This window comes from Panthera leo, chromosome A1 (genome assembly GCF_018350215.1).
Source record: "Panthera leo isolate Ple1 chromosome A1, P.leo_Ple1_pat1.1, whole genome shotgun sequence".
Classification (NCBI taxonomy): Eukaryota; Metazoa; Chordata; class Mammalia; order Carnivora; family Felidae; genus Panthera; species Panthera leo.
The window spans coordinates 11,257,298-11,278,788 of NC_056679.1; the positions used below are offsets into that span (position 1 = coordinate 11,257,298).

Below are 21,491 nucleotides of genomic sequence, written 5' to 3' on the forward strand. Positions count from 1 at the left end.
GGAAAATGTTACTTTCTTAGAGGAATATGGCCTCCACGCACTAGGCTTCTCATGGACAAATGTGACCATCCAGTATTTGACAGTAGCTTCCAGAACCGTCAATAAAGGATCTCATTAATTCTATCTAGTATGATGATTGTTTCATATGAAAGTCTCTGATTTAGAAGAGTTTATTAATACTACATTTCTTTTTAAAATATTGCCAGCTAAATTTTACATGGTATATTTAGTAATCAAGCCCCATAAACATATTCTGATTTTTTTCCTCAAAAGACTTGCATGCATAAAGGCCATCCTTTTGTATATTTAATTTTCAACCAAATACATGTACTTTTCAAAAATATTTTAAATACAATGAAGAAACATTGCCAACAGTCTTCATTATCTTTTCAGAATTAAAAATCAAGAATGAGTGGACCCTGTCTGACGGATTTACACAGAGTCAAATTTGGTTTATACATACATTTCAATATTCAGTTGCAACATCGCCTCCTCTTAAAGTAAAATATATGGAATAAAAATTAAGATAAAGGGACTCCTGGCTGGTTCAGTCTGTAGAGTGCACAACTCTTGATCTCGGGGTTGTAAGTTTGAGCCCCACGTTGGGTGTAGAGACTATTTAAAAATAAAGTCTTTAAAAGAAAACTAAGATGAATACACAGTCTCCACTTTCATGTTACCCACTTTATATTGGGTAGGCATGATTTTGTTTCTTTCTTTGGAATAGTCTTTCACTAGACGTGAATAATTGCTTTTCTCCATGTATTCAGGTTCATCAGCTTGGCTGTGAAGTTGTCGTCTTGCTATTGGAACTTAATCCTGACCAAATCAATCTTTTTAATTGGGCGATTGACCGATGCTACACAGGTTCCTACCAGCTTGCATCCGGCTGCTTCAAAGCCATCGCAACTGTGTGTGGAAGCAGGTATGTATGTGGTCTTGGAAGTGAAAGGTACGGGCAGTGGCAAGTACAATGAAGGTTGTTCTCCATGATAATGAGCACGTGAGAGCAGTAAGTTCTAAGGAAATACAAAATGGCCAATATTTCCCCAGTAGATAGTCCGCTCCCTTTAAGTCTGCAGCTACATTGACTTTTCTCATTCTCCAGAAGAGTGATTTGGAGTAGTAGCATCCATCTTTTTAATTGCCTGGAAATTCACAGTGAAGCATGAGAACAAAATTTGAAAATGAAAAACAAGATACATTAAAGGAATTTCTAGAAATGTTTGTGACAGATGTGAACTATAAGCCCTTCAGCCATCCTGAGACCAAACTAAATCCAGGAAGCAACCTTAAAATGTTATCTCTCTCTTGGCCAGAACTTCAGAAAGGAAGAAAAAACAAAATGTGACACCGTGGGTTCCTTAGATTACGCTTGTAAAACCACCCTCCTTAGTTATATAAATTAGTCCCTCAGTGAAGTTGTTTAGCACTGTAATTTACTGAGTGAAATAATTTCACTATTTCATTGAAACAATTTCATAGCTAAGATGAAAGGGTTAATGAAGACCACAAAGTGCATAGCTATTCCCAAGAAAGAGCTTATGTGTTAGAAAGTGAGAGATGGTGGGGCGCCTGGGTGGCGCAGTCGGTTAAGCGGCCGACTTCAGCCAGGTCACGATCTCGCGGTCCGTGAGTTCGAGCCCCGCGTCAGGCTCTGGGCCGATAGCTCGGAGCCTGGAGCCTGTTTCCGATTCTGTGTCTCCCTCTCTCTCTGCCCCTCCCCCGTTCATGCTCTGTCTCTCTCTGTCCCAAAAATCAATAAAAAACGTTGAAAAAAAAAATTAAAAAAAAAAAAAAAAAAAAAAAAAAAAAAAAAAAGTGAGAGATGGCAGCTCAAGTTTATTTTTGAAAAGACTCGTATAGACTTTCGACTTCCCTTTTTAATTAAATGTTGCATTTTTTTTTTTTAATTTTTTTTTTTTAACGTTTTATTTATTTTTGAGACAGGGAGAGACAGAGCATGAACGGGGGAGGGTCAGAGAGAGAGGGAGACACAGAATCTGAAACAGGCTCCAGGCTCTGAGCTGTCAGCACAGAGCCCGACGCGGGGCTCGAACTCACGGACAGTGAGATCGTGACCTGAGCCGAAGTCGGATGCTTAACCGACTGAGCCACCCAGGCGCCCCTAAATGTTGCATTTTAAATAGCTATCTTGAGCTACCAGATGAAGGGAATAAAAGTGAATTAGTTTCAAATTCTGACCTAGTACAACCTATTCTGTTCTAAATTAATAAGAACAGAATATTAGAGACATCTACTTTCAATAAACCTTAAAATGGACATGCTATTTAAAGAGAGAGGTGTCTCTTTATATTTTTATCTTTCATTTATAAAGATAGTAGATAATATTTCACACCTAAAGCTTTCATTTTCTATAAACTTAGTAGTAGAATGTTTATTATATACTTTAATCGCTATAAAAGTTACAGCAGATGAATTTAATCTAAGCTGCCTGGTTGGATAACATTTTACTTTGCTCCGTTAACATTATGAAATAATACTTACTCCTATAGAATATTACCAAAACAGCACTTTTTTGCAAAAAAAAAAAAATCTTTCTCCAGAGTGTGCTTTTATTTTCAGATATTTTGACATTCTAAAAATAAATTTTTGTTCACATGACTCTTTGATTTTGAAAATATATTTAGAAAAAAAAAGAAAATATATTTAGACTATGACTTGGACCATAGATCCCTTTGACAAAAATGAAAATAATACGAGTTACCTCTCTTTGCTGCCTTTCTCCCAGTGAACTGGATTTGAACCATCCTAGTCAAATTTGTTTCATTGCGTGGCCATCTCATAAAATATTATACTGCATTCCTCTGAATGAGTCTAGGTATTTTTCCTTAAGGAACACAAATAAATATCTATGAATTTAGCAGTATAATCTCGATTTCAGTAATATCTCCAGTCACAAAAATATTAGATTGTATAACTCTCCATTTTAGATTTTTTAAGATCTCCTTCTAAACTATTCTGCTTTCTTAGACAAACTTTGCGTATCAGCTTACATTTATGACACTCATCTATCCTGCAGGGAGGTTTGAGGACTGGGCAGCTCCATGGCCTCAACCTGTTGGCCAAGAAGGTAGCCAACCCTTGTGCCATTTGTCACCATGGGGCACGTTCAGAATTTAAAATTTCAGCTGTGACTTAAATTTGTTCTCTCTCCCCATAAATTCTCAGTCTGCATAGTCTAGATAAGCCTCTAGATTTGTTTGGACATCTTAAGTTTTGCACTTAAGTTTTCAGTACTTTTTTGAATCCAATTCTAATGTTTTAGCTTTTGTTTTGTTTTCTGCAAGTTTGCCTCTAAAAACACTAAATATCATATGTTATGAAATAATATGTTCCTAAAAAGTCATACATAAAGTGGGTCATATTTTAACCTTCACAAACAAATTACCTGTACAGTAATTCCTACAAGACATATTCTAAAGCAAAGAATCTTTCTTGTCAAGAATTACCTCCTCCTTTTCAAATAGAAATGAGCATATGCTGGATTTATTTTTATAGGAATGTGACAGTTTATAAGCAGACTCATTTACTAAGGAACAATATACAATTGACTATAAAATACCTAATAACCTCAAAAATTGAACATTTTTAAAAAATGCTCTTGATTAAAATTTTATTTGGTTTTAGAAGAGGGAATTAACCATTTTTGCATGGTTATTATGTCGATCCCTTTATTCATCAGCGGTGATAATGGAAAAATATTTCTTCACATTATTTCTTTTCTATCTATAGAGGACTCGTGTGTGTGTGTGTGTGTGTGTGTGTGTGTGTGTGTGCGCGCGTGCGTGTGTGCATGTACATATGTTGTGAACTTGCTGGAATCTATTCAAAACTGAAACTGTAACTATAATTTTGATATGTCTAGTGATATTGAGAGATTTAGAAGTCAGCATGGATCTTGAATAGGACCAGGAGAAGTGAGGATAAAAGTAGAAAGTGATGGTAGACCTGATAATATTAATTCTAGAGAATTTTTTATAAAATATGTTTTATATTTGATTAAAAATGATTAAATGCAGCTCAGTACTATAATTTAGCACCAAAGAAAAGAGAAAATGCTGTCAGGCAGCATTAATTCAAATAACTATTTGACTTCTGTGTGTGTTCTTATTAATTTCCCCACAACTCCAAATTATATCAGTACGGAACAGAGAAAGAAATTGAGAACGAGGTTAAATGGCTTTCTAACGTTCTAAATCAAAGTAAATAGTATGCTTTAGATTAAAAGTGGAGGTCATTTCCAGTTCCTAGCTTAACTCAATGAAATTCTCTTCACTTTTAATTAAATACTGATTGCAGGGTTCTATTGTTTTTACTCTTACCATCCAACATACTCCTAAAATATATTTAGTAAGTGTTTTAGAATCATGTAGAAGGTCAAAGTTTTAATTTATAAAGAATTTTGTTGGGTTTGTTTTTGGAGGTGGTTTTGGTTTCCATTGCTGTTTGTACGTCTGTTTTGCCTGTAACTTTTCATCAACCTTTCCTAATTTAAATCAGGCTTGGTGAACTTCAATTATTAAAAGTAAATGTCTCACGTGTCTTAAGGGAATATCATCTATTACCAAGGAAGACAAGGGAAGCTTATGGGTCATGAATCCCAGTCACGCTCCCTAGCTGGTGATGCAAAAGCTTGTTTGGTTGTTTCAGCAGCTAGAGTATTTCAAGAGAACAGAGAGTTTAGGAATTCGGACTCAGGAAATGTGTTGTCTTGAGTTTGAATTCTAGCTCTGCCTCCAATCAAGCTGTGTGCTCCTGAGCAAGTTACTACAAATGCTTACTCATTTGTAAAATGGGAACAATAGCACAGTTGGGGTAAAGATTAAATAAAACCAATCTTTTATTTTTTTTAACATGGTAGGTGCTAGCCTCGGTAATTGCGACCATGAAAGAAATGCATGTGGTGTGCTTACTGCTGTATTTTAAAACAATGAAAACCTAAAGACTGTGAATAGGGGAATGAGTAAATAAATTACAGTGTATCTGATCAACTCCTTACACATAGATCTGTATATCTGAGCATAAGAGATGGTTGTGAAGTTCAAAACCAATCGCTTGACCTATGTAGGCCTAGCACATAGTAAGCACTCTGTTAACACTGATTATTCAATAGCTATTGGAAGCAGAAAGCTATGATATAATCCCCTCCACCAACTCATAAAATGTGTTTCTCTCCAGAATACCTCAAAGTTATCCGGAACTTTGTCATTTAGTCCTACATAAGCCAGAACTGGTGGCTGGTTCCCAAATTCTTCAAAATCTCCTCTCTTCTAGATTGGGGGGGGGGGGGGGGGCGGGGAACAGTTTTATTTTTTGGTTCACTTTCTGAACAATATCCTCCTTTCATATTTATTTTACAACTTGATTTTTATTCCAGACCACAGCTGTCTTTTTCTTTTACCTTTCCACTGCCTTTGTTGAATAATTTAATAGTGAAAGCCTGTTTTAAAGTTTATTTATTTATTTTGAGAGAGAGGGAGTGTGTGTGTGTGTGTGTGTGTGTGTGTGTGTGTGTGCACGCGCCTGTGTCAGTAGCAGAAGGGCAGAGAGTGAGAATCCCAAGCAGGTTCTGCGCTGTCAGCCTGGAGTCCAACATGGGGCTCAATCTACTGAACCATGACATCATAACCTGAGCCGAGATCAAGAGTCGGACACTTAACAAAAATATCCCTTAAGACTATTTTAAACATTTAAGTACAAATGTTTTATTTGTCCTCCTTCACTCATTTGAGATCTCTCTAATTTTTTCCATCCCTAGGTTTCTTTCATTTTCTTATGTGTTATTTCTTTCAATGTTGTTTTCCATACGTTCCATAGCTCAGCCCTAAGCAGTTAATTGAATGCCCTGAGTACATGGTCAAGTGCATAGCCCTGCATAGGAGGGAGGCTTTCCCTTCCCTTTTCCTGCCTTTAAATCCCCAATGATCCAGCAATATTATCCAGTATTATTTTATATAAAGATGCATATATGTTAAATCTTAGTCACAGGGACAGCAATATAGGTAAGACATCTCTGCCACTGTGGGGCTCACAGAGCTTTCTTTCTAGTTTCATAGCTCCAGATCTTATAGTTTGTTAGAACTCCAAATGAAATGTGCAATTGGAGGCTGTCTCGGAGGCTGATAGCATTGTGGATAAGTTAATTCTTTGGAGTCAGACTTATCCAGGATGCAGTCTGGGCCCCACCACTTGTACATGAACTTGGTCAAATGCTTAACTTCTCCAAGCCTCACAGGCTTGTTGTGAAGATTAAGTAGCAAATCTAGGTAAAGGCCTTGGCAGAGTAACCAGCACAGAGCAGGCAGGTCATAACATAAATGTTACTCATCATTCTTCGTTGTCCTCACCGCCATCATGTGGGAGGCTTTCCCCGGTTTCTCATCTGACAAACCAACCTCATGCTTTTTGTGTTTATTTAAAAATAACAGTTCTAGGGACACCTGGGTGGCTCAGTCAGTTAAGTATCTGACTCTGCATTTCGGCTCAGGTCATGATCTCACGGTTCGTGAGGTCAAACCCCACATTGGGCTCTGCACTGACAGCAAGGAACCTGCTTAGGATTCTCTCCCTCTCTCTCTGTCCCTCCCACACTCATTCTCTGTCTCTTTCTCTCTCAAAATAAAAAATAAATACATAAATAAGATTTTTTAAATAAATAAAAATACAAGTTCTAGAAAAGTAATCACTTTGGAGTGCAAATTAGTAAGGCCATTTAGAGGGCAATATGGCAATATCTGCTATCATTTTAAATGTTTCCTTTGATCCTGCATTACCTCTTCTAGAAATCTGTTCTAAAGAAATACTTGCACATTTGGAGTCTGTGACATTATAACAGTGAAAAAATGAAAATAACCTTGAAGGGTCTGTTAATGCGTGTCAAAGATTGCATTCCTCAGGAAACAGACTCTGAGGTGAAGATGTGAGTGTAGGACATTTATTAGGGAATGCCCTTGGAATCAACATCTATGGGGAAATGAAGGAAGTAGGCCTGGGCAGAGGAAAAGAGACCTCAGCCAGTGCCACAGGGGCTGCTGCTGGGAATTGGCACAAACTTGGCCTAGGCAAACCTCTTTGGCTGAAGGCAGTTCAGCCCGATATCTCAACCTCCAGTGCTAGCTGGAAGATTGAATGCCTCAGTCCTGAAAGGGGGATCGAGGTGGCAAACCACAGCATCCACGGCAAGATTGGTTATTGATGGTATGACCATACTACGGAATCCTGGGCAGCTGTTAAGTAGACTGAGATAAGCCTCATTCATTGAAAAAGTTAATCTCCAAATAATACGCATAGGTAATATAATCACATTTATGTTTAAAATCCTGTGTAGGCGCCTGGGTGGCGCAGTCGGTTAAGCGTCCGACTTCAGCCAGGTCACGATCTCGCGGTCTGTGAGTTCGAGCCCCGCGTCAGGCTCTGGGCTGATGGCTCAGAGCCTGGAGCCTGTTTCCGATTCTGTGTCTCCCTCCCTCTCTCTCTGCCCCTCCCCCGTTCATGCTCTGTCTCTCTCTGTCCCAAAAATAAATTAAAAAAATAAATTAAAAAAAAAAAAAAAAAAAAAAAAACGTTAAAATCCTGTGTAATGGGGAGGGGTACTTAGAGGCACATATTTATATGTACACTTAGAAAAGGGTGAGTGGCTCTTACAGTGGGGGAGAGAAAGGAAATGGGCATTTCCACATTTTATTCTATGTACTTAGCAACAGCCAGCACCAACTGGCCAGCCCTATGAGTGAACCATCTTCAGAACAGATCTTCTGGCTCTAGGTGTTGCTTGAATCTTAAAAGAAAGTTGTATTGGGATGCCTGGGTGGCTCAGTTGGTTGGGTGTCTGACTTCAGCTGAGGTCACGATCGCGTGATTCGCGGGCTTGATCCCCACTTTGGGCTCTGTGCTAACAGCTCAGAGCCTGGAGCCTGCCTTGGATTCTGTGTCTCTCTCTCTGCCCCTCTCCTGTTCACACTCTCTCAAAAATAAATAAACCTTAAAAAATTAAAATTAAATTCTATTAAATTAAAGAAAGTTGTATTCTTGTGTGAGTAGTAAGATAAAAAATTAAGCTTGAGTAATATCAAAAACAAGAAGTGAAAATATCCTTTTTTCACCCCCAAGTCATCTTCTGCTTTCTGAAGTTTGCCTCAAAATAAATGTCAGTCACTCACTAGCTATGAACTATTCCCTAATTGTTTATCTTATCAAGGGTTTTCTATTCATGATCTCTTTTCCACTATAAGCAAAAACACACAGCAAAAAAAAAAAAAAGTAATCTTTAAAGAGTATTGTATAGCAAGAAAATGAAATGAATTTCAGCTCCGTTTTCTTTTTGATTATACTGCTAATTGCCACATAACCTACTCCCTGTGTTTCTGCCTCCACCCCAAGCTCCTATCCCATGCATACAATCAATTGCCAAATCCTGCTGATTTTATCTCCTTTGTAGTTTTTAGATCTTATCCCCTCCTTTCTGTCTCTACCATAACTGCCCTAATTCAAACCCTCATCAGTTCCCCTTTGGACTATGGTAACAGCTCCCAATATCGACCCCCCCTACAAATTCCTTCTCCATGCAAAACTCAGAGTGGTTCTTCAAAATCAGTGTCATTGCCTCACTCCCCTACTGAACATCCTGTAGGATCTCCATAACTTTTAGGATGAAGTTCATAAGCTTCTGAGCCCACCTACCACCCTAGTCCCATCTTCTTTCACTCAGTCTGCTACACAGAGATTCTTTCCTTTACAGAAGGGATCTTCCCATTTCATTCTCGTAATCTTTCAAAATGCAGTTGTCTCTGCCTAGAACACTCCCCCATATGACCCCTTCCATAGCCTGGCTAATGTCTCCTGGTTCTTCAGAGCTCAGTTTACTTGTTTCCTCCTTAGAAAAGCCTTCCCTAACACCAAGTCTGGTGGAGATATCCCTCATCAGGATTGTCTAGCATGCTGTGGCTACTCCCATCATAACTAGATGGTATAGATTATCTCCCCAACTAAACACCAAGTCTCCCTTAAAGGAACAGATCGGCCTTACTAACTTAGTATCGCTAGTACTGTACAATTGTTCCTGGTATATGTTGGGTGTTTACTACATTTAAATGGATTGAATGAAAATGTTAAATCAGTGAGCTACTGAGAAATGTAGAGATACCTTCTGTTCTTTCCATTCTTATTTGGTTATCATTAAAATCTATTTACGTGAGATAGATTTTTGTGTGTTCATTTATCTGGGTGCAACAATATTGAATTTTAAACAAAAATAGAGCAATTTCCCTTTTTCTAATAAACAGCAAAAGAATGAGGGGCAGAGGAAATGCCCAAATGGGCATGAAAGTGTCATTATTAAGTGTGACTGAGGTCAGTTGTCACCTAGAATCATGATTATGTTATCATGAATCAATGTTATCATGATTGTTAACATGAATCAATGTTATCATGATTGTTAACCAGCCTGTCGTGTAAACTATGCTGATTGGTTTTTGGTTTTTGTTTTAGGAACTATCCCTTCGACATAGTGACATTGTTAAACCTTGTTCTATTCAAGGCCTCTGACACCAACAGAGAGATTTATGAAATCTCCATGCAGCTCATGCAGGCACGTATCACTTACTTACGTACAAACTTCCATCCTTGAGCACAAAAAAATAGAAAGGGTAGTTGATAACTGGATTGCTGCTTATTCCTGTATATCACTGGCAGATATGAAAAGTAGAAAACAATTATATAATCTTCTGTGAACACAGGAACTAACTGATGCTTTACCTTCAATACTATATTAAAACGCATTCATTTGTTTTGTTACTATGAAACTTGATTAAATATAAATACTCCTGAGACAGCCAGCCAATGTTTTTTCATACCGTGTCTCACTTTCCTACCTCTTTGTAGATCCTTGAAGCAAAGCTCTTTGTATACTCAAAGAAAGTCGCTGAACAGAGACCCGGAAGTATTCTCTATGGAACGCACGGCCCATTGCCACCCCTCTACAGTGTGTCACTAGCCCTCTTGTCATGTGAACTGGCCAGGATGTACCCCGAGCTCACCCTCCCACTCTTCTCAGGTACCATGCAATGACCTGTGTGATCATTTCTGCACAAAGTAATCTTCCCTTTATTTTATTTTTTTACAAGAGAACAAACCTATGCTTTTGCTCACTTACTTTTCAATAAGTTTAAATCCTTGAGGGGAACAGCATCACATGGATTCTGTGTCCAGTGGTCTTAGCAGGAAGGCTGCTTCGGAATTTGGCATGAACCATGCTGCTCTTTCCATGAGCAAGAGTTACCTTTCCCCAGATTATTCTGGGCTTGTTCGGTTTGCCACTAGGAGTCGCTGTGTTGTTCCTTGCTTTGTATGCATACGAGTATCTCTTGCCTAGATAGAATTCAGTTACAACTCAAGCATAAACACCTTAAATTTAAGAAGAGTTCTGTGTTTCCTCTGGTTCCGGCGACCCCTAGTATTACCAGAAAAGATGGCCTTGGGCCACCGCCTTCCAGACACTTTTGTTATTTTAGGAGGCCTGTTCCCAGTGGGCTCAAAGATGGCGGAAAGGGAAGGGCAAGGCCATAATCTTCCATTCCTGTCCCAGCATCCCCTGCATGAGGGCCTCAACAGTGCAATCCACCTGCTACATAAAACCAAATATGCTTAGCATTCCTCCACTCAAACGTCTCTCCCTAGCTGCCCTAAAAATAGCTGCTGATGATAACAGCTTCCATCTGTTGGGTTGTTAATATATGGCATGCTCTATACTAAGCACTTTATGTACACTTCCTTTATCATTTGATTTCTACAGCCCCACGAGTACCAGTTAGAAAGGGGTTCTGGGCTTGACAGCCGGGGTTCATCCCTGATCCTGCCATTCACTGGTTGTTTGACCTTGGGCAAGTCACAGAACCTCTAAATTCTGTTTCCTTATCTGCAGTAATAACTACCTGAGAGGGTGCAACGATTAAAATAAGCTGATAAAAGCCAAGCAATTAGCCTCGTCCTGGTGTGGAATTACCACCACCACCCCTACCACCATAATCATCCTTCTTATTTTACGGACGAGATGCTGAGGCTTAGAGACGTTAAATAACAGGAACGCCTTCACTTATTTAAAAAAATAAATAAATAAAAATAAATAAAAATAAAAATCCTCTTCCAAACTTCCTTGCTTTCCACCTTTTCATCCAGGAACCTTCTGCTTCCATTTCACTTGATCCCTTACATCGCAGGCCATTTTGTAAATCCTTGATTTTGTGCATGCTCTTCCCTTTGCTGGAAATGGCCCTTCTCTCCCTCTCCCTAACTCCACTCTTCCTTAAGACCTAATTGAAAATCTGCTTCTACCGTGAGAACCTCTCCATCCATCTGCAGCAGAGTTAGTCATATCCTTGCCTCGTGCCTGCAACAGTGGAGGGACTCCAGAAAAGCCTTCTTGATGAACTGGTTCTCTTCTTGGAAAACTAAAATTTAATTTTATTCATGTCAACCAAGATTCGAGTGCTAGCTATATGCCAGACACTGTGTTTGGGTCATAGGAACACAGATGTAAATAAAAGAGTGTCTCTTCCATCAATGGGTCATAGTCTAATAATAAAGAAAGATGTGTAATCATATGGTTAGTGGGATACAGGGCAACAAGCACAATTAAAAAAAAAAAAGCACATTCTGTGTATGAGACGGAAGATAAGGGGATAATCAATTATTGGACCAGGAGTATCAGGCAAGACTTCCCAGAGAAGTTGGTGTCTCAGCTGCAGTTGGAAAGAGGAGTAGAAATTTGCAAAGCAAACAAGTAGTTGACATTACAGTTGGCAAGTAGATGGGTATTACAGACTGAGAAAATAGCACATGCATTGACCTAGAGGTTTAAAATAACGTGCTGTATTTGAGAAATTATATGTTGGTCAGTTTGGCTAACATAACAGGCAAGGACAGGGGAAGTTATAGATGGTCATGGACAGACAGAGAGGTAGAAGTCAAATCTTGAAAGGCTTTGTATTGCACCCTAAGGAGTTTGTAGGCCACTTATCTCTAGGTGTTCCTTGAAACCCTCAGAGCCCTGGGAATAGGAAGGGCATCCAAGCAAGCTGCTGGGGTTCTGGAAGCCACTGATCAGCTTAAAACAAAAAGGGAGGAGGACAAGATCAGAATGCATTTTAGAAAGACCAGCTGCAGTGTGGAGAGTGGATAAAAGAACATCCAGTCTAAAGAAAGAAGATCAGCTGAGGAAAAATGACGGCGGTCCACACAGGAAATTACGGAGGCCTGAACTAAGTCCAGTGAGAGTGGAAAGGGGAGCCCAGAGTCAAGAGCTACCAGGCAGGGTAGACAGAGGGCAATCCCTGGGATGGTATCTGGGAGGTAGGGGGTGAGGACCCTACCTTGAGAGCCAATCCACGGAAAAGGAGAGGTAAGGCAAGGCAGAGATCATGAGCTCAGCCAGGGATGTTGAGTGTAGGTGTCTGTCAGACATTCCTATGTAGAGACAGACTGGTGTGAAGGGAGGGCCGCTGCTAGTGACTCATTGAGGAATAGAAGGGGTAGACCCAAGAGAGCAGATGTGACCATGAGTGGAGAGAGCACAGAGGGCTCAAGAACGCACCCAGACACCCAGCTTCTAAGGTCTGGGCCCAGAAAGAGTGAGGGAACAGACGGGGATAGGGGCCCATTCAGAGAGGAAGGAGAACACCTAGAAAGTGAACTTCATGGAAACCTAGAGAAGAACGGATTTCAGAGGTGAGCAGTCCACAGCCTTGACTGGAGCTCCCAGGAGGTAAGATCTAAACATTACCCTCTGGACTTCACAGTTCACGATTCACAATTATTGGTAACTGTCAATCGTTTCCATGGAGAAGTAGCAGCAGAAGCCAGGTCTCAGTGGCTTGGCTGGGAAAGAAGGAAGGAACGAGAGGATAGAGCAGATGCAGAGCCTGAGGGGGAGCAGGACTGGAGCTTTATTGGCTGAGAGGAAGAAGCTGGTAACAGGGTGGACAAATCAGGGGAGAGGAAGTAAATAGTACTGCAAGTTTAAGAACAAAAGAAGCTCGTACAATGAGTTGCAAGCAGGTTCAATCTACCTTTTCAAGAATTAACCTTTCGGCTATTTTGATTTATGAGGAATAGCTTTTTTTTTTTTTTTTTTTAATGACGTGGAAAAATAAGGAGGTTACAGAGATTTCTAGCTCTCACTTTTACTGTTTTTACTACTGAAAACCCTGTGGTGAGAGTTTTATTGCCTGTAATTTCAGATGAGTTAATTCCTTGTAAGTAGCCAGGCAAGTTGCTCAGGGCCCTCCCACAGAAGCCGGAAAATGTACGTAGCAGCCCGCTAACATCGTCTCACATTTCTTAAGTTTGTTTCTGGAGGGGTGAATGGGAGTTGTTTCCATGTCTGTGGCATTTTTTCATCCTCTTTTCCCTTTAGAAAGATCTCTACAATCCTGGCCCTGATCTAGGTGTGTGGGATACTTTAGACAGACTTTCCCCCCACACACACACCCCCATCTGACCTTACGTCTGACAGACAAGATGCAATAAACATCATAAATAAGCAAATTATGTGATGTGTTAGAAGGTAATCATGGCTACAAACTAATCATGGCTACAAAAAAGACAATAGGTTTCTTTGCCACTGTTAAAAGACGACAAGTATTCTTAATGGCAGTTGTCCCTCCCACTGGAAGGATTTATTCCTCTCCGAAGTCTCAGTCCTTCCTAGTCAAGTTAAAATACAATAAAACCTTGGTTTGCGGGCATAGATCATTCCAGAAACATGCTTATAATCCAAAGCACTTGTATATCAAAGCAAATTAGGAGAACCATTGGCTCAGTTGTGATCATGTGCCATTCGGCATCATGTACGACTCATATTGCAAGACGTCGCTCATTTATTGAGTTAAAATTTATTAGAAATTTGCAGAACACTCAGCAAGTTACTCGCAATCCAAGGTCTTACCTGTAGTTTTTTTTGCCATGCAAGTGAATCTTTGTAGCCAGAAGTCCTTTTTCTCCGCTGAACCCCTAGAGCACTCTTGTTTGTTCCTTTCTGTGTCATTTGTCACTTTCTACCTTGCTCCAGAGCCACCTGTCTCAGAGCCTCCTCTTCAGGGACAGGTACTGAATCTTGAATCCTTGCTGGCTCCGTAGTGCCTAGCACAGTGGCTTGACCTAGAAAAGGCCCAGTATGTTGAATAGATAAGTGTTCCAGTTTTCTAAGGATCTGACTATGTGTCAGACAAGTTCATGATATCAGTTGTCACATCCGTAAAGTTTCAAAATTAAGTAAGTTTTGAAATTTTAAGCAATGTAAAACATAACTGTTCACCCTGATTATTGCGGCACAGCATTAAATATATTTGTAGTGTTCACCATAGAAAAATTACAATTTTTGGAAAAAGGGCCAAATCAATTAAAGCTACCGTCTCAGGGATCTAGTGGATTATCTTGGTTTAATTCCTGGCATCTGTGTTGTTCTATTGTTTAGCAGCCAAAAAGTCTCCAAATGAGATTACGTGCCACACTGGATAATAACAAGTGCATCAGACCATGCTCGCGAATTCCCTTAGGATCAAACCGTTTCTCCTCTAGATGTTAGAAATAAAAGATGGCAAGCAGCTTGCAGCAGATAGGTAATGCTGTGCTTTTATTTCCGGAGAAAGCTTATTCAGGTCATAAAATTAAATGCTACTGGCAGTGAAACAGTGCAAAATGCTCTCAGAGAAAAGAGTGCTGAAATCACTGGACTGGATGCACCGTTTTACCATTTCGAATCATTTATTTCATAAAATGAAGTGCGACACTGAGCGCACAGCTTGCACACAGTTGGCAGTTTTCAGGTTGATGCCACAAACATGAGTCCACGGACTGGCTTCGTTCTCACTTTTACAGCTGAGAGTTCATAGAAGACACGTGGTGAAATGTTGGCATAGTGGAAAGACAGTAATTGTTATAAGAATCCTAGCCACGGTTTATTAAGAGCCTCCTAGATGACCAGCACTGTGTTGAGCATATACTATACCTTATATCTTTTAATATATAAAAGACCATGGGATTGGATCCAAACCACCTATGTGGTCCCATTGTATAGATGAGGAAGCTGAGGAACAGAGAGGTTAAATAACTCACACAGAATTTCATGCAGCTGGTAATGCAGAGCCGCTGGGACCTCATCACGTGTCCTTCTGATTCCGAGCCCCTTGTTTTGTGCGCTCTGATACACGTCGTCCGTAGCAGTGGGTGTGAAGTCATGAGGCCTTCCACCCCAGTCCACTTTGACCAAGCCCAGGCTTTCCCCCCTGTGCGCTCCCACGAGCCTCCGCAGAGCACCAGGGGCGAGAGGCTTGAGGGCGAGCCTCAGTTGTAAGATCTCGCGGCCTGAAGGAGCTGCTGTATACGTGAAAATGCTTTGTAAACTGAAGTCACCGTCCGGTCTGTCGGTTGGTGTTAAGATCTATATTTACTTTGATGAGATAACATGTGGCCCTTGGTCACTGCCACTCTCTCCAGAGGTAAGCCAGCGATTTCCCACGACACACCCAAACGGGCGTCAGATCATGCTCACCTACCTGCTGCCCTGGCTGCACAACATCGAGCTGGTGGACAGCAGGCTCCTCCTCCCGGGATCAAGCCCCAGCAGCCCAGACGATGACGTCAAGGACCGGGAAGGAGAAGTGCCCACTTCACACGGGCTGAGAGGGAGTGGCTGGGGCTCCCCGGAAGCTACGTCACTGGTCCTGAATAACCTCATGTACATGACGGCCAAGGTAAACTCGGAGGAAACGGGCCTCAGTAACACGGCTCTGTCATCCAGGAAAACCCGCGGGTTAATCAAGCCCTGTGCTCCCAACTCGGGGCAAGTGGCACTTATTGTGAAAAGTCACACAAATAGGGCATGGACGGGGGTGAAGGTGCTTCATGTCACTGGACTGTATGCTTAAAAACGTACGTTATGTGCATTTTCCCACAATTTTTAAAAGTAATAATATGCATACAAATGATAACGCTAACATACTAGAAATCATGAGAACAAGTATGTGCATTATAAATGGCTGCAAAATGGCATCTTGCTGAGGAGTGGCCACGTCTCCCCCTCCTTAGGATTTCGAGATGGCCATGACCCTTATAACAACTTTTCCTCAAACATTCTGCCTCCTGACATTTTTTTTTTCCCCCACGTCTCCTGGGCCGGTTTTTATCTTGTTTGTTCTAGTATGGAGACGAAGTTCCTGGACCAGAAATGGAAAATGCTTGGAATGCTTTAGCCAACAACGAGAAATGGACCAACAACCTGAGGATCACCCTGCAGTTCCTGATCAGCCTGTGTGGCGTGAGCAGTGACACGCTTCTCTTGCCCTACGTAAGCGTCCCTCACCCTTGGAGTCATTGCTCCTGTCCATTGTATTTGCAGCCGCCAGTGGGACTGTGCTCTCTGCACCGAGTAAAATGGGAAGGTCAACTTCTGTCAGTCCTGCTAATCTCCTAGGAGCTCATCTAGGTATTACATAAAAGTTTCCTTCTGTCCCCCGAGAAGCAGGCGACAGTCAGTGTCTCAGTGACCCCTCTGTCATCCTCTTTCGAAGCCTTTGGACACAGAAATGTATGAATTAAGCAGTGGATATTTTCCTAACAGTTACTAAAAGCTACCTTCTATAAAAATTAGACCCACCACATAAGAGAAACTCGGTAAAGCATCATGTTATTACTCATAAAGATGTTTTGTGTGTACATCTTGATGCTCTTACATCTTGAGTTTCCAGGTGTTTCTCTTCAAATGTAGGTGGGAGGAGAGAAACAGACAGAGAGAAATCTTCCGGAGATATGTAATATTTAGTGTTTGTATTTGAAGATGATACGGTCAATAAAAGAACAGCATTTTTTTAAATTTTTTTAATGTTTTGTTTATTTTTAAGACTGAGAGAGACAGAGCACAAGCAGAGGAGGGGCAGAGAGAGAGGGAGACACAGAATCCAAAGCAGGCTCCAGGCTCTGAGCTGTCAGCGCAGAGCCCGACACGGGGCTCAAACTTATGAACCGTGAGATCATGACCTGAGCCGAAGTTGGACACTTAACCAACTGAGCCACCCAGGCGCCCCAAAACAACAGCATTTTTAAAACCATAACATAACTCAACTGGCATTTGTGTGCTGGTTGTTTTTCTGAGAGATTTTCTGACTGCCCATTGTTTCGAAGCCACACCAGCATCCGGCCTCAGGTTTGACAATGAGGGCTACAATCAGACAGAGCTTTAATCCAGAGTTAGTTTTTAAATTTAAAACCATACCAACAACCAAAACTCATTAGTTTCTAGGGAAGAAGAGAATAGCAAGGGACTGGACTCCTTGTCTAAACAAAAATCACTAGCCATTTTTCCCCATGGTTTGTATAAATAAAATGCTTTCTAGATAAGGCTTTAGATGCAAGTTTTCAGCTTAGGGAGAATTCATGTGCCCCAAAAGCAGCTTTTGTAAACTCGGCCATTAGGGAAGGGAAAGTCTTTGACATGCACTCCTATCAGACATGCGTGTAAAGGGAGGCGAATTTTAATCCAGACACTCCGATTCGTGCCGGGAGACCATGAAGTTCAGCTATCGGGACGGTAGCTCTGGGGATGATGCTTTCGTGGAAGGGAACAGCTTACAGTCTAGCATTCTTGCGGGCGAGGCTCGGGAAAACATCCTGTGTCCCATGTTTCTTCTCAGATCAAAAAGGTGGCCATATACTTGTGCCGTAACAACACCATTCAAACCATGGAAGAGCTTCTCTTTGAGCTGCAACAGACGGAGCCCGTGAATCCCATCGTCCAGCACTGTGACAACCCGCCGTTCTACCGCTTTGCGGCCAGCAGCAAGGCCTCTGCGGCAGCCTCTGGTAGGGGAAGGGCAGCTGGGTGGACATCTTGTCTTGGATCCCTGGATTTTCCTCTACCCGGAACACTGAATGGAAAGGAGAGAGAGTGTGTGTGTGTGTGTGTGTGTATTGCTTTTTCTTATTCCTGTTTAAACTTTCATTTAAGAGATGGCTTAAGAATAGCTGAGACTCCTGGGGTGCCTGGGTGGCTCAGTCGGTTAAGCATCTGACTTCAGCTCAGATCATGATCTCGTGGTTTATGAGTTCAAACCCCACGTTGGGCTCTGTGCTGACAGCTCAGAACCTGGAGCCTGCTTCAGATTCTGGGTCTCCCTCTCTCTCTGCCCTCTCATGCTCTGTCTCCCTCTGTCTCTCAAAAATAAATAAATGTTAAAAAAAAAAAAAGTGTTTTTTTTTTTTTAAAGAATAGCTGAGACTCCTAAGAGCATCGTGAGTTTAATGAAATCCATTTGTAAGGATGACCATCAGTCAGGGACTTGGTAAGCCACAGAGCTTTGCACTTCAGACTGATCCCAGGCAAGACACAGCAGTCCCTTGGGAATCTCATTTCTGGACCTTCCTTCTTATGTCTGTGGAATTTTCTTGGCCAATAATCTCCCAGGATTAGCTCAAATGCTCCCTCAACAGTATTATCACTTCTAATAAATTGGCTTCTCAGCCTCATTTTATGAAACAGATAACACCCTCCTCAAGTTCCTTGAAGCCGGCTTCCCTTTGATTTTCCTAATATCATAACTGCCTTCAAATCTCTCTCGTCCCTTGGTCTCTTATGCCCTCTGTTTGCCCTGCACCTGCTGCCAGAATGTGTTCTCACTGAGAAGCAGTAGCCCAGGGATCAGAAACTCTAGGTACTTGGACTTGCTTCACTAACGTTAGTTTAATAACTCCTGGCCCCAGAAATGTGAAAGCAGCCAACAGCAGGGCCAGCCGCTATAAATAAGCTCATTACCTAAGTGGTCAGGAAGAAAGGGTTTCAAGAATGTTGTAGCCTCACTTTATCGGAGAGCTAAGGAATTTGGTTTGACTGTAACAGATGTCTGGGATTCTCCCATTTCAGTGGTGTGGGCTTGGAAGGTTGTTTAGAATGTCTGAGATTGTACAGAAGATGTAAGGAATCTTTCAAACATGAGATTTTATAGGAAATCCTGCACTATAATTACTTGAGACCTGGGCTCAACCCTCCCCCCACTACATTTCTTTTCCCCTAAGTGTCTTTCTTCTAATCCTACTGCAGGAACCACCTCCAGCAGCAACACAGTGGTGGCCGGCCAGGACAGTTTCCCAGATGCCGAGGAGAGCAAGATATTGAAAGAATCGGATGAGAGGTTGGTGCACAAATTTGGCTTAAGATAGTATAACTTTCAGCAACAGTCTATACAAAAGCATCTGTAAGAGTTTGTTGTGTTTCATAAATCACACACACGCACACACACACACAAATTCTTCTTTGCCTTTAGAAACACAAACTGACTCCAGTTCTGCTCTGACATCTCTAAAGATAATGATTTCTCCCTGAGAAAAGCCAGAGAAGACAAAGATTAAGAGGGATGTCATTCTGCTGGCTGAATCCCACTTACTGCAGGGCTTACTGCAAACCACTGGTTGTTCTGCTAGTGGGCACAGACCATCTGGAATTAGAGGGAATTTCTACGTGAAATTTTCAAATCTGATTGGGGAATGATTGCTTAGAGATTGAGCAGTTGTCTTGAGGCGAGTCTTATAAAACATCATCATTTTTATTTCACCTTTACATTGTCACATTTGGCTAGCCAACAACAGCGACTTTTCCTGCTAGAAGAAGCCTCTATTCCCTTTACATTAACTCTTTAATGATATTTCTCTTGCCCCTTTACCGTGCCTAGAAGCTACTCATAAATTCATAAAATCTGCATCACTATTTCCTGTGGTTAATTGTGAGGAGCAGAGAAACAAAAAGAAATAAAAAGGACTCAAATTAAAAAATAAAAATTAGGATGATTCTCATGGTGTTGAAAACTCCTCAGCCTGGGCATTTTCTAGTGAAAACTACCAGGGAGCCCTTTCACTTAAATTAGTAACAAGGAAGAGACGCTCACAAATTCAGGTTGGAGATAATTTAATAGATCAGATAATGAAAATAATCCACTTAGCCCATAATGCTTTCAGATGCTTCATGATGGTCCTCAGGATTTCATCCTGTGCACAAGAATACAGCGGGGGCGGGGCGCCTGGGTGGTTCAGTCAGTTGAGCAACTGACTTCCTCTCAGGTCATGATGTCACGGTCTGTGAGTTCAAGCCCCGGGTCGGGCTCTGTGCTGACAGCTAGGAGCCTGGAGCCTGCTTCAGATTTGTGTCTCCCTCTCCCTCTGCACCCCCACCCCCACCCCTGCTCGCACCCTGTCTCTGTTTCTCAAAAAATAAATAAACGTTAAAAAACAATTTTAAAGAAAGAATACAGCAGGGGCTGCAGGTGGAAGACGATGACCTAAGACTGACTGCGTCTGGAGTTCTGAAGGCTCATTTCCATTTCAGTCCTCCTCAGTTTCCTCAGTATGTTCATGACTGGGTTGCTGCACTGCCTTCAGGCAGATGCTTATCCATATGAGCTTTGCTTCAGGCTAAACGCCCAAACCCAGTGGCTCATGATCATAGACCTCATCCTTTACAGATCTCTAATATAAGCCTTTCTTTCTTTCTTTCTTTCTTTCTTTCTTTCTTTCTTTCTTTCTTTCTCAGAAGTAAGTAAAGGTTTTCATACTCCATACATCAGTGACAATACGAGATTATTAATTAACACGTTTTTAATCTATATTTGTTAGTACCTTCTTTGGAAAACTTCCTCATGGTAAATAATCACATTATCTCTCTAAAGAGATTTCTACTTTCTAGTTGGAGTGTAACATTCTTTATCATTTATCGTCTAGACTGAATTTTCCGTCTTAATTTTATTTAGGGTGGAAAGGTGATGCATGTCTATCAACATCTAACTACAGAAGCCCCTTTGGATTCCTGAGTGTCCTGCCCAAGTTTTTAGTGGTGGCCCTTGAAATTAAGCTAGTCATCTCTGTAATGTTGAGACCAGGCAACACCTCTAATAGAAGCTTTCTCTTTAGGTCTTGCTTTCCTCCTCCCACACTGTATCTCTGTTGGCCATTAGAAAGCCTGATGTAGTTAGGTACCCACACTTTTTATACGTATTCATATATATCTACTTTTTTCCTAATGCTGTATCTATTCATGTATAGATTTATTGATCATTTTTATATATAGTCATATATATGTGATCATACATGTATGAATATTTTCTCCCAAAGGCCACCACCATTCCACTGATCATATAATACTCCACCTGCACTATTTCTCTAATGCATTCTCTCTTTTCCATGAAAATAGACTGTGCCCTCAGCCTAAAATGTCTCATTTCTCTTCTCTCGTCTACTTATTACCTTTCCTTCCTTGTCGACCCTGTCATGCTGATTTATAGGTACTTGTACACATGCTTGTCTCAACCACTCGATTTTAATTCTTGGAAAACAGAGACCATATATCTCTTATACACATTGCTATCCTCATTGATTAGACTACTGTGTTGCACATAGTGGGTATTTTTTAATGTTTAGTCGGTATGTGAATGAAA

The 21,491-nt window shown here is 41.1% G+C and overlaps 1 protein-coding gene across 12 annotated transcripts in view; it reads left to right on the forward strand.

Moving 5' to 3' along the window:
• FRY (FRY microtubule binding protein) overlaps positions 1–21,491 on the forward strand; it is a 340,234-nt gene that overhangs the window by 240,189 nt on the left and 78,554 nt on the right. For all 12 annotated transcript variants that reach the window (XM_042948349.1, XM_042947801.1, XM_042947961.1 and 9 more), the window contains 7 exons: positions 771–925; positions 9,511–9,610; positions 9,904–10,075; positions 15,514–15,770; positions 16,217–16,363; positions 17,706–17,874; positions 19,109–19,199. In XM_042948349.1, the coding sequence (XP_042804283.1) occupies positions 771–925; positions 9,511–9,610; positions 9,904–10,075; positions 15,514–15,770; positions 16,217–16,363; positions 17,706–17,874; positions 19,109–19,199 (1,091 nt within the window). The remainder of the gene's footprint in view (positions 1–770; positions 926–9,510; positions 9,611–9,903; positions 10,076–15,513; positions 15,771–16,216; positions 16,364–17,705; positions 17,875–19,108; positions 19,200–21,491) is intronic.